General features: G+C 60.6%; 1 protein-coding gene across 1 annotated transcript in view; it reads left to right on the forward strand.

Annotated features, from left to right (window-relative positions):
• The window catches only part of UMODL1 (uromodulin like 1), a 69,868-nt gene that overhangs the window by 35,483 nt on the left and 21,562 nt on the right, over positions 1–12,823 (forward strand). The window contains 7 exon segments of the mRNA XM_047100494.1: positions 1,303–1,440; positions 1,769–2,341; positions 2,842–3,099; positions 4,736–4,848; positions 7,509–7,722; positions 10,226–10,363; positions 11,441–11,778. Coding sequence (XP_046956450.1) covers positions 1,303–1,440; positions 1,769–2,341; positions 2,842–3,099; positions 4,736–4,848; positions 7,509–7,722; positions 10,226–10,363; positions 11,441–11,778 — 1,772 coding nt within the window.

Genomic DNA, 12,823 nt, shown 5'->3' on the forward strand with positions numbered 1-12,823 from the left:
GTGGTTGGAGCCCGGGTCTCAATTGGGACCTCTGCTCTCCCCCCGGGCCCTGCCGCCTGGCCAGCCTGGGCTCCACCCCAGGCCTCCGGCTCCCCGTGAAACTCCGGGAGCTGCCTGCAGGCTGGGGGGGTTGGGCGAGCTCCAGGAAGACCGGCGGGCCCGGCCACCGGGGCCCTGTCTGCCGAGGAGCCCCGGCCAGGGTGGAGGGGTAGCTGTTGCATCAGCTGACGAGCCCGCGGGTCTAGCCCGGATCGGGTGCTTCCGCTTTCGGCTCTAGAGAATCCCGTGCAGAAGGACCTCGTGGCCGGCCTTGACACACACCCGCCTTACCGCCCGGGTCACCCCTGGCAGGTACCCCGGCACCTTCCTCCTCAAGAGACAACTCTGCTCAGAGCCACCTGCTCCCCTGGGGCCGGGAGGGACAGGCAGGGATCTGAGGGCTGGGTTCTGGGGCGTGGGAAACCTGTCCCCCTCCTTCCCCCGACCCCCCCCCCCCAGCCTGGAATACAGCTTGAGATGTTTATTGCTTGAGGTTTACCATGAGTATCACATACAGCGCTTTATCCTCAGTCACATGTCAAATGCATGAGACGAGCAGGTGTTTCCTTAGAGCAAGTATGAGTGGGGGTAGCAGGCCTGCGGGTGGGGGAGGGACGACCGGAAGAGGAGGTCGGAGAGGACGGGGAGGGAAGGGAATGTGGTCCCCACGAACCTTGTTTCACAGTCTGGCCAATGCTGGTCCTGGAAAGTGCCGGGCTGTGTTGGGCGTGGTGGGTGGGCAAGCACTGGGGGACCCCGGGGGGGGGGGGGACTGACACACTTACCTAGCACTCTTCCTTGCTCAGCTCAGAAGCTGAGGTGACATGGTGTCTTTGGGATTCTTGGAGTGGTTTCCCAGACTGGGGAGGAGCGTTCCAAGGCCGCGTCACCGAAAGTTCAGGTCGCACTTAGCCGGACTCCTCCTGGCTCGCTCGGTTCTCTTTGTTAAAGTACTAAAACATTAGACGATGTTGGCGCATCAGAGAGAAGGGAAGGCGTCCTGCTTTTTGGGGTCTGGCGACAAAGAATGCACGAGAGAGGAATATAGCCACACCGGTGGGTGCCAACTCAGCCCCGCCAGCCGTGAAGGTCGGAGCAAGCAGATGCTGAGCCTGCGGTCTCGGTTCAGGGACAGGCTTCTAGGGAGGGACTTCCCCTGCCCCGGTGGGCTGCAGACATGGTTGAGCAGATCCCTGTTCTGTTTCCTAAGTGCCCGCGGGCCACTTCTCACGGGCTCTGTCCTGTTCCTCTCCCGCCCGGCAGATTGGGACGAGTGTGCAGACAGCCGGGGGCACGACTGCTCACCCGCTGCCCAGTGCATCAACGTCGAGGGCTCCTACACCTGTCGGTGCCGGACGGCCAGGGACGCCAACCCCTCCCGCGCGGGCCGGGCCTGTGAGGGTGCGCCCCACCCCCTCCCCCAGCATTTCTGGGCCCCACCCTTGCCCCCCGGGGACCTGATATCCCACGTCCTTTCTAACATCCGCTGGCCTCTGTCCCGCATTCTTTCCTTAGTCATGTCCCGTCCAGCAGGCTGATGTCAGTGACCAGCACCAAGCCCCACCCTGAGCCCCCTAAATACTCATAACGCCATAATCCCCAACGAGACTGCCTGTGTCCCCACTTGGGGCCCGCCTGGGAGGCTCTCGCTTGTGGGTGGCATCTGGTGGGTTTTGTTTAGGTGTTTGAGGACCAGATGTCTCCTCTCAGGGTGGATGTGTCTCAGCAGGTGACGTGGTGAGCCCCACGGGAGGGGTGCTGGCTCCAGCAACGGGTGTTACGGCCCCAGCTCTCAGCACAGAGACAGCAGCCCCTGGCCCAGAGACATCTGCCTTGTGGCCCAGCCCTGGGCACCCGGGGGGCACCCCTGCAGCAAATCAGGCCCAGACCCCAGGGCCCCCACCCAGGAGAGGGGGCAGCGGCCTGGTCGGGAAGGACAGGAACAGCACGAGGCAAGGCCTGGAGGAGGGAGCACCCAGCAGGGCCCCAGGCCTGACGACAGGCCAGTGGACAGCCAGCACAGCTCCTGGAGCAACCCACAGCTCCCCTTCTGGGCCCACGAATGGCTCGCTGAGCACCCCTGGGTGGTTATCGAGAGACTCGAGCACGGAGCGGCCCCTCTGGCCCAGTCCTACCGAGGGCCCCACGGACCACATCGTCTGGCACGCCAGCCTCCCCACTGGGGACACAGCACCAGCAGCTCTGGACCCCACAAGGCCACAGAACTTGGTCCCCGGACCCTCCGGCTCCCCGGACCTTCCCTCGGCCCCCACCCCTGAGTCTCTGAAGCTTCCGGCCTGTGGTGAGTGCCTGGGATCGTACGTCCTGGGGACACGTGGCCTGAGGCCTGAACACACTGGGAAAGAGTTGAGCTCCAGTTGGCAAAGCCTCATGCAGACGTTGAGTCAAAGTCCTGTGAGAAATACCCAGGTAGATTGCTCGTGGTAGGCAGGGCTGGGCCAAGTGGGGTACCGTGCAGCCCGGTCCCCGGTGGCAGCTTGTTAGGACAGCAACCTTTCTCCAGAGTTCTCTCCTCCCTGTTCCCAAGCCTCCCTGTCTCACCCAAGGCTGGAGCAGGAAGTCGAGCCCTGGGGCCGGGGGTGGGGACCCTGTACCACGTGCTCTGCCTGCAGGAGGGGACTTTGTAGGACTTCCCTGGGCTGGCATCCCCCCCCCCCCCAGGCCCTCTTGTGTCCCCAGGCCGTGTGCTTGATTTTAGCGTTTGGTGAGGCTTCTCCTGTTCTGTCTCCTTGGAACATCGGATTGATTTTAACCTTCTCCGTGTTTCCATCCACTTCCCAGTTCCCGTCCCCATCGAGAGGGTCACGGTGTCCAACGTGACCAGCACCAGCTTTCACGTGGCGTGGGCGGCGGATCTCACCCCGCACCCCACCTTCCAGCTCACCCTGACCTCCCCGCGGAGCCCCGCGGTGCACCTGGAGACCCGAGACGCAAGCCTGACGCTGTCGGGCCTGGAGCCTGGCGTCCTGCACCTGGTGGAGATAGCGGCCAAAGCTTGCGGGAACGGAAGTGCCAGGGCCCGCCTGAAAGTCAGGACAGGTGGGTGATGGGTTTCAGAAACGCTTGTCCCCACTTGTTCTTAAAGGGAGGGGAAAAGTACGAGAATGGCTTTTAGTGGGTTGGGGTCCGACAGAGCTGGATGCGCGGGGGAGCAGCTGGGTCTCTGCCCTCTTATCAGCCCGGCTCAGCTCGCACGGGGCTGGCTGTCAAAAGTCAGCGGGGAGGCGGCGTCCTCGCGGGTCCGCGGCAGGAAAATGCACGCGGCGCTGCTGGACTGAGCGTTGTGCACTCGCTCTGATGTCCCCGCTCTCAGAGGGCCTGCACTCGGCCTCCGGGGAGGACAGGTGGACGGTGGGACGTCAGACCGTCGGACAGCCCGTCTGTCGGCCCTGGTGCTTGTGGCAGTTACGTGTTCAGATCAGTCTTGTGTTTCCTCCTTCCTACCGGATGTTTTCCCGAAAGTCTAACTTGCCCGAACAGCCGAGGGCCGGCCTGACATCGCAGATGGGTGCCCAGATCTTGGGCAGCTGTCCAAGAGCAGACGGCCGTGTTCCCCGAGGTGGGGTGCACAGCCCTTGGGGGTGTCAGAGCTTCTGTCTGCATACTTTGAAGTACCGATTAACCAAGGACCGGGGGGTGAGAGGGGAGACGGTGTGCGGGGATGCCCTCAGGCAGGCTCGTGGCGAGCTGGAGAAGGGGTGGTCGGTGCCTCTGAGAGCCAGTGTGGGGCTTTCCGCGTCAACATGGCCTCTGCAGGTCTCACCTGCCGGCAGGAGAGGCCACCCGTGGGCGTGTGACCCATGCTGGGGGTGGGTCCACGTCCCTTCTCACCCGTATGCTCATCCGTCCCGCTTCCCGGGCTTTTCCACCAGGCTGCATTCTCCAGCTGTTGTGTCTGGACCGGTGGCCCTCAGGCACAGCGACGGGAGTGATCCCCAGGGCGTGGTTTTGGGGGTCATCCAGCAGTATGTCCTGGGATGGCTTTGGGGTTTGTGGGGGCAGAGGAACCTTGGCCTTTCCCTCCACTGCCCGGAAGGCTGGGCACGGAGCAAGAACCCCGCAGACATCTGGTGGAGGGCTGAACGAGGGGGCTGCTGGTCCAGGAAATATTCCTGGACCACATTCTCGTCCCACGGCCTCCAGAGGCCCCGCGTGGAGGGAACAGACTCAGATGGAAAAGACCAGTGCAAAAGCAGGGGCTGCCCTTAACGTGCGGAGAAACAGTGCTCTAGGGGAGGAAGGAGAGGGTCAGGACCTCTGGCCCTCTGTCCTGAGTTGTGGGCGCTGAGCAGAGGCGGGGCGAGGCCACCCTCTGTCCTGGCTTCTCCGGGGTGCCCAGTTGTGCACCTGTGGCCCCGGAATGAATAGGGACTTCTTGCACTCTCAAAGTAGTGCCTACCGTTGAATCACCTGGACACCTGTGCACAGAGAGAGAGGAGAGTGGCAGGGGCTGGCCCGGTTCTGCAGCCTCCGGAAGCTTCTCTCTCTGTGCCCAGGCTGTGTGCCGGCACCCTCTGGGGTGGGCTGGGCTGTGTCTGTGCACGCAGGGCACTGATATTCTTTCGGCCGACATGACAGTGCCATTATCAGGACGTGTCACCTAATACATCACCTAACGCGTTTACCGTTACCTACTGCGTTACCGCTCCAGACGTGTTTATTCTCTGTCCCGCAGCGGCCCAGAAGCTCAGAGGGAAAGTCAGAATAGCCAACGTCAGGTACGTGGAGCCCTTCCGGAACACAAGCAGCAGGGAGTATCAGGACTTCCTAGAGCTGTTCTTCAGGGTGGTAAGTTGGCAAAGCCAGTCTCTGTTTCCTTTTGGGATGTGCGGGAGGGAGGGGGGCAGAATCTCAGTCCCAGTCGAGCAGGACTTGTGCTTGTAGGGGCCTGGGACCCTCATTTCTGGAGGAAGCTGGGCGTCCGGCTCCAGCGTGATGCCTGGCGTCCCCGGGGTCTATCATTAGATGCTGAGTAGCTGTCTCTGCCGCCTCCTTGCTTCGGAAAGAGAGAGACAGAGAGAGAGAGAGAGAGAGAGAGCAAGCACACGAGCATAGGGAAGGGGCAGAGAGAGAGAGAGAATCCCAAGCGGGGCGCGATGCCACGACCCCGGGATCATGACCCTAGCCGAAATCAAGAGTCGGACACCAAGTGAGCCACTCCGGCGCCCCACGAAGAAAATTTTAAAAAACTGAGATCTATTTCACACATCCTAAAATGCACACTTTAAAAGTGCTTAGCGTGGGAGCAAGTGACCTATAGCGTAGGGTGTAGATTCAGAAGTGATATTCCCTCGGGGCGCCTGGGTGGCTCAGTCGGTTAAAGTGTCTGACTTCGGCTCGGGTCATGATCTCTTGGTTCGTGGGTTCGAGCCCCGCGTCGGGCTCTGTGCCGCCAGCTCGGAGCCTGGAGCCTGCTTCGGATTCTGCGTCTCCCTCTCTCTCTGCCCCTCCCCTGCTCGTGCTCTGTCTCTCAAAAATAAATAAATGTTAAAAACTAAAGAAAAAAAGTGCCTAGTGCAACGGTTTAGATTTTATTTGTGAAATTGTACCACCGTCACCGCTGTCTAATTCCGGAGCATTTCCATCACCCCCAAAAGACGCCCCTCTCCCATTCTCGGTGACTCTCCACACCCCCCGCCCCTGCAACCACTAATGTGCTCTCCGTCCCCGTGGGTTTGCCTGCCGTGGGCATCTCACGTGCGCGGAATCATGCGATACGTGACCTTTTGTGTCGGGCTCATCTCCCTGAGCGCGTCCTCAGGGATCGACAGTGGCTCACCGCTCTTTATGGCCGGATAACGCTCCAACGAACGCAGAGGCCACGTTTCGGTCTCTGATGCACACTGGGTTGGGTTCACTCTCTGGCTGAAGTGACTCCTGCTCTGCTATTATGTTTCCTGATCTTTCTGAGGCTTCCCCTGTCGTCCCACTGACATCCCTAGAGACGGCGTATTGTTACAATTCAGTCTGGGTGGCCGTCTCCGTGTTCTCTCTGCTGGCGCCTAGATGCCCCTTTGAGGAGAAGAGCACACGCTTGTCATGGTCTCACCGTCTTGCTTACACCTCGTCCATTTCAGCTTTTCCTGACTCTGGGGTTTAAGCAGAGCGGCACCACCTCCAGGCCGAGCGTGCTAACGTGCCAGCCCCCTGGCTCGCTAACTGATTCTGCTCTCCCCTCACGGCATCGCTGGCCTGGAAAATGGGTCTCCCGCCTCCGGGAAGTGTCCCACTGGGACTCCTTGGGACCTGGGGTTCTGCCTTATTTATCCTGGGGTCCCCAGCTCTTGGCCCAGTGCGTGGACTTGAGAGTTGTTGATGGCTCCATTCACCCTCTTCTGTAGGTTCTGTGATTGTGACACACGACGCTAAGCCACAGCCCCGACCGCCAGTCCTCAGGGCTCCGGTGGTCCCTTGAGGCAGCCCCTTTTCCACTCACGTGTCTGGAGTAACCTTTCCTCTTCAAACCATTCCTCGCCTATTTCTGGGGACTGTTGTTGGTTTGTCTAGAATTTCAGGATAGCCAGTAATGGTGCGACTTATCACGTACGTAGGACTTTCGGACCAACTTTGGGAGGTTGTGGGTTAACACGACGCCTCGTTCCTTGTCACTTCTTAGCAAGGGGGCCTGGAGCTTTGCTTTGAGACTGGTTGGAAATGCAACCCAAAGTGACTTTAAGCCAAGCTTGTGACTGATCCCTCTCTGGACATCCCAGACAGAAAGAGAGAGAAAGAGAGAGAGAGAGAGTCAGTCATTCCAGTGGTTATGATGGTGCCCAAGTGACAGCAGGGTGACAGCACATTTGTTCACGTTGGCTGTCCCCCGCTGGGAAGTGAACCCACGAGCCTGTGCCTTGGGCCACCACACCCGGCAGGCTCTGGATGAGGTCAAACCCTAGAAGTGCACTTTTCCAGAAGGCTGGCGTTCTATGGACTGTCTACAGCCGTCATGAGGCGGTGTGCATCTCTGGGTGTTTGGACTGTGAGGGGCTAGGACAGAACGCCACAGCCTGAGGCATCGTGGCAGCATCAGCAGTAAAAGGATTGTTCTAGAAAACACAGTGAGAGAGAGAGACGCCCCCCCGCCCTCCCACGACCGCTTGTCCGGCCTGCGCCTTCCATGGCTCTGAGCTGAGGAGAGCAGGTTCTAAATGCCGTCGTGAGCCCCCCATGAGTGATGTGCCCCCCGGGGTGGGGCTTGTGCGTCTCGTCCACACTGGCCAGCAGACGCACTGTGGGGGAGCGGGGCTCTTCTTGGGGCTCAGGACCCACAGGCACTGGTGCTGGACCTGGGACACAGCTCGCTTCACCAGACCGGGCCCAGAACTGACCTTTGGCTTGGACCAGTTTGCTGCTGGCCAGAATCCCAGGAGGTGCCCCTCCCCCGTCCCGGGGACAGGCACCTGCTTCCTCCCGGTGGGTGGCCCTTTACCTGTGCGGTTTCTCTAAAGGTGCGGGATTCCTTGCCGGCCGCCATGCTTCGGCACGTGGACGCCGGTGGGGTCCAGATGGAGGTGACCCGCGTCGCCAACGGCAGCGTCGTGGTGGAGTTTAACCTGCTGATCATCGCAGACGTGGATGTCCGCGAGGTGTCTGCCGTGTTCCTCGTTGCCCTCCGGAACGCCTCTCTGCTGGAGGTGGTCGGCGAAGACACCTTCATACAAGGTAGGCGGAGGCCGGGCCCCCCGGTCACTCACTGTGTTCTGGAAGCGAGGCGGGGAGAGCCCAGCACGTGGGTCTCTTCGGGGTCCCCCTGCAGGAGATGCCAGTGTGGAACACACAGTCCCCTCGTCTGTCTTATGGCTACTGTGCTATTTCCGGAGGTTTAAGGGCTCAAAACATCCTCGGGTGAAGCCGTGCGTGCAGCTGTCCGGAGACGCTGCTCCCTTCCTGGGCTGCGTCCCCCCCTGGGCCTCCTGGGCCACTCGCATCACTGGGCCGGGGGCAGACGCGTCCCTCTCTGCAGCCACACTTCCTCCCAAGAACAGTTTCCAAGGAGATCCTGGTAAAAATAAATGCAAAGGAAAGCAGGGAGAAAAGGCAATCTAGATTCTCTTCTCTAAATCGTATTAGTGGGCAGCTGTCGTAACCAAATGCGGCGATGGAGAACCTTAAACACAGAAGCGTATGTTCTCACAGTTCTGGAGGCTGGATGTCCGGGGTAGATTTCCGGGGGGAGGGGGGCTCTCCCTGACATGGGGACAGCCACCTTCTGCCTCTGCCCTCCCGTGGCCTTTCCCTTACACCTGCAGAGGGGGTGCCTGGCCCCTCTTCTTACAGAAACAGCAGTGCCATTGGACTGGCCTCCGTAATGGCCTCACTTGGCCTCAGTTACCTCCTAAACACCCCACCTGCAAATACGGTCACATTAGGGGTTGGGGCTCCCGTGTACGCATTTCGGGGACGCAATTCCGTTCGTGGCGCACAGCGTACTTGAAAATAAACAACAAAAACTTACGTGTACAAAAACAACCAGAGATAATATGAATATTTTTCTGGTTTTGGGAATAAGAAGGGTTTTCTAAGTTTCAAAACAGAAGGCAAACCAAGCCCCCCAGGGGGAAAGGCCGACAGGGGCGACTCCATAAAAATGTAAATGTTTTATACCAAACCAAATAAAGGCACCCCTGTGAAGACAACAACAGACCCAAACAGGGTTTGAGTAGTTTGACGAAGGATTACATCCCAAAGCGAGAGACGCCGTGCGTCGGTCGATAAGAAAGCGCTAAGGACCTGCACTTGACTTTATTGCGAAGACAAACACACCCCAGACCTGAACAACGTGTGACACAAGAGTTGCAAATGAGCCACAAAGAGCGATAATCACGGATGTTCCCACCGCCGCGGGAGCGGTGGTGTTTTAACCAGAAATACCTAACACTGACCCCAGCAGCACCAAGTGGGTGCGGGCCTCGGGGCGGGGACAGGATTTGCTCACACCTCCCGGAGATCAATTTGACCGTATTCATCGAGAGTTTTAAAGGTGTCCACCTGCTCTGGTTTTGGAAGGTCACTCACAGGACTTCACCCTACAGACATAGACCTCAGTTCGGACCACAGTTTGGGTGAAGAAATCCACCTTCAGTGTCACTTTAAAAGGAGGGGGCGCCTGGGTGGCTCAGTCCCTTAAGCGTCCGACTTCGGCTCAGGTCATGATCCCGCGGTCCGTGGGTTCGAGCCCCGCGTCGGGCCCTGCGCGGACGGCTCAGAGCCTGGAGCCCGCTTCGGATTCTGTGTCTCCCTCTCTCTCTGCCCCTCCCCTGCTCCCAACTCTGTCTCAAAAATAAACGTTTTTAAAAAAAGAAAAGGCTGGGGGTGCCTGGGTGGCTCCTTCGGCTAAGCGCTGCAGAACCTGCTTGGGATTCTCTCTCTCCCTCTCTCTCCGCCCCTCTCCTGCCTGCTCGCGCGCTCTCTCTCGAAATAAATAAGTAAACTTAAAAAAAGAAAAGGAAAAGATTGGAAGTGGTCGACAGCCCCGTAACAGGGGAGATATTAAGTGTCTCATGGCACACCCACGCCATGGCCTTTGATGCGGTCATTAAAAGCGAGGCGTGTTGAGACAGAAAACATTCCTGAAATAAGGGTGGGGGAAGGAAGCGGGACTCCCATGTAGATGTAAAGCACGGCCCGAGCTGCGTCGCAGTCTGTGTTTTAAAGGGCCCAAGGACATAGGTCACCGTGAGAACTCTGTTGTATGTGGGAGGTGGCGTTAGGTGCGGATTGTACCCATTTTCTGCAGTAAACCCGTGTCGCTGTGAACAAACTGAGTGACGGAGCGTAGAGACCGGAGCGAGCCAGCGGGCTGAGTGCCTTCCCCAGGGATGGCTCGCTGTGGGCGCGCCTGGGCCCGAGGCGAGGGGCCGGGGGCCTGTGGTCTTGTCTCTGCGGCCCCTCTCAGCCCCGGGACCAGGACCCCTCCTTCCGGAGCAGCCCCAGCAGACGTCCTGACACCAGCCCGTGTCCCCATCCTGGCTGAGAAGTGGGTGCCGCCCTGTCCCCCGAGCCCCCCAGAACCGTCCACCTACGGTGTCACTCAGTGATTTTCATCTCTGCTGGCCGAGACGCACGTCCCCCCACAAGGCGTGTGTAACAGCGGGCACAGAAGCGCCCCTCACCCGCGGCCCTCGAGCCCCGTGACAGTGTCTGTCTTGCTTCTGATGTCGCGCAGATTACGACGAATGTGACAGCCAGGAGCACGACTGTGAGCCGGGCGCGTCCTGCCACAACACCCTGGGCTCCTACGCCTGCAGCTGCACGGGAGGAGCCCCCCACTTCCCTGTGGAATTTTCGGGAAGATCCTGTGACGGTGAGAGTCTCACAATCCCTTCTCCTGAGATACTGTCGGGTGATCTGTGCTTTGAAGGACTTTCGTCGGCAAAGCGTCTCTTTTCCCAACGAGGTCGGCAGGTTTTTCCGTCCTGGACGAGTTTTCTAACGTGTGCGTCTGCGTGCACACGCGTGTATGTGCACACGTATGTGTCCCTTCCCATTCTCCATGCGTCTCCAGCCTCGCATCCCCCAAGTGCCCGTGATGGGAAAATCCGTTTATTACAGTGAGGCCCGCCACGTTCTCTCGGGTTCTAAAAGACGACCGCACAGAGCACGCAGCCCGTGTGATAAGCAGCACGGGAGAAGTGCCTCTCCTGGGGCCCTCCTCCCACCCGCTACTTTTGCCGTTAAATGGGGCCTCAGGAGATTCAGCGCTGACGCTGAGGTGACCCCTGCCAGCCAGGGATCTGTGGTCAAGTGGTGCAAGACAGACGTTTATGCGAGTAAACACTTGTCACCGGAGACAGGATGTGCTCTGCTGGAGGGAGAAGCAGGGGGCTCACGGGGACTGAGTTCCTGTAGCCCCACGAGCGCGGTCAGGGAGGGCTTCCCGGAAGAGGTGTCTTAGAGCCAGTCTGAAAGGACAGCAGCACAGCACCGGGCAGCGAGGGCTGCAGTGGGGCGGGGTTAGGGTTACGGTTAGCTGCGGCGCGGGCCCCTGCAGGGAGGTGGTGGGAGAGGGTGGGACGCCGGCTGCCAAGAGGCGGGTGAGGCCGGTCGAGAAGGCATGAACGCCACGAGCCGGGCTTTGGGCTGCGTGTTGGAGATGAGGGACCGCAGGGAGGGGGCAGAGCAGTGGGTGAGCCCCACCTCGGGATAAGAGAAGGCAGGTGCCAGGGTGGCGGGCCCGGGAGGGAGCCCCCGGACAACCCTGAATATCTTTACAAACATCCAGCACGCAGCAGGGGCCTGTGTGGGGCTGCGGCCGGGACGCGGGGTCCACGTGTCTGCTGCCGTCCCCGTCTGTCCCTCCGTGCGGGCCTCACGGGCCAGGGGTCGGGTGGCTGTCCCTGAACACAGAGCCACCTTGGTTCCACCTCCTTGTGCCTTGCAGGTGACTCTCCCGGAAACACAACCCAGGCTCCCGGCCCCACTCTGGCCGCTGGCCCCGAGCAGGCCCCCACCCCGACAGGAACCGCGGCTGCCATGGCACCAGGTGCCGGCCCGGGTCCCCAGGGCCTGCCCCCGCGACTGAACCTGACCGAGGCGGTCAGCGTGCTCTGCGACATTGAGAAGGTGGCCATCGCCGTCCAGAGGCGCTTCCTGCAGCAGGAGTCCATCCCCGAGTCCTCCCTGTACCTGGGACACCCATCCTGTAACGTGAGCGACCACAACAGCACGCACGTGCTCCTGGTGGCCGGGTGGAGCGAGTGCGGGACCGTCGTGCAAAGTGTAAGGGCTGGGCGGCCAGGGTGGGGCGGGGGGCTGCGTGTGGGGGCCGGGGGCAGCGAGTGTTAGCACCATATGGGGGAGGGACCAGGGAAGGCTGTGCACCCCAAGGTCTCTGACTCTAAGCGGGGGGACCCAACAAAGGGGGACAGGGCAAGTCTTCACCAGGGACCAGACTGTGCCCTGGAGTCAGGAGGGAGTTTTGGGCTCTCGCCCTGTGAGATTCTGGTGCAAAGGGCCTGGGGTGGGTTTCAGGGCTTGAAGGATGCTCCCAGTGATGCTGAAGTATAGCAGATGGAGAGCCGGGGGGAGACGGAAAAGGCAGGAAAGCTACGTGTGTTAACGTGAGTGTCCAGGTGTGCCAGTGTGTGAGAACACGTGTGTGTGTGTAGGTGTGATTGTGAATGTGTGTGTGTGCGTGTGTGCGTGAGTGTGCGCACCCGGCAGGTGGCCTGGTGTGATCAGAACGACCCGGCCAGAGGGACTGTGGTCCTACCGGGATTCGTCTTTACCGCAGTCTTTTACGGCCGCAGGGTCGTCCCTCTACCGGCACAAAGAGGCTCCCGGTCAGGGGGTGGGGCCGCCCAGCTGGAGGCCACTCTGGGCCCATGTGAGCCTCTCTGGTCTGCTGCACCCCCCCCCCCAGTTTAACCAATGGGACTGGGAGGTTCGGCAAGGTCCATGGGGGGGGGTCAAGGTCAAGGTTGCCCTGCCTCCGGGGACCAGCCCTACAGCGTCTGTGATTCTGCCTTTCCAGGGGCCTTCAGGGGTACAAGGAAGGCAGAGGCCCTCAGATGCTTCTGGCTGGAGCCTGGGCCTTGCTCCCCAGTGGGGACACCTGGGCCCCGGGCACTTGTAGGGGCTGAGCTTGTTCATGGTGCCAAGGGCCACAGGCCCGGGGAGGCGATACCAGCAGGCAATGTCCTGCTGGGCAGGAGGCACAGCTGTGGACAGTGGGTCCGGGGGCTGTCCCCGGGGAGGGAGGCAGGGGCTCCAGAGGCTGGTGAGGGACACGGCGGGAGACTTCTCGGGGGAGAGTCTGGGCCAG

Source organism: Lynx rufus, unplaced genomic scaffold (assembly GCF_022079265.1).
Source record: "Lynx rufus isolate CCGP_SWC_20201006 ecotype Redwood Valley unplaced genomic scaffold, mLynRuf1.p SCAF_5, whole genome shotgun sequence".
In the NCBI taxonomy this organism is placed as follows: Eukaryota; Metazoa; Chordata; class Mammalia; order Carnivora; family Felidae; genus Lynx; species Lynx rufus.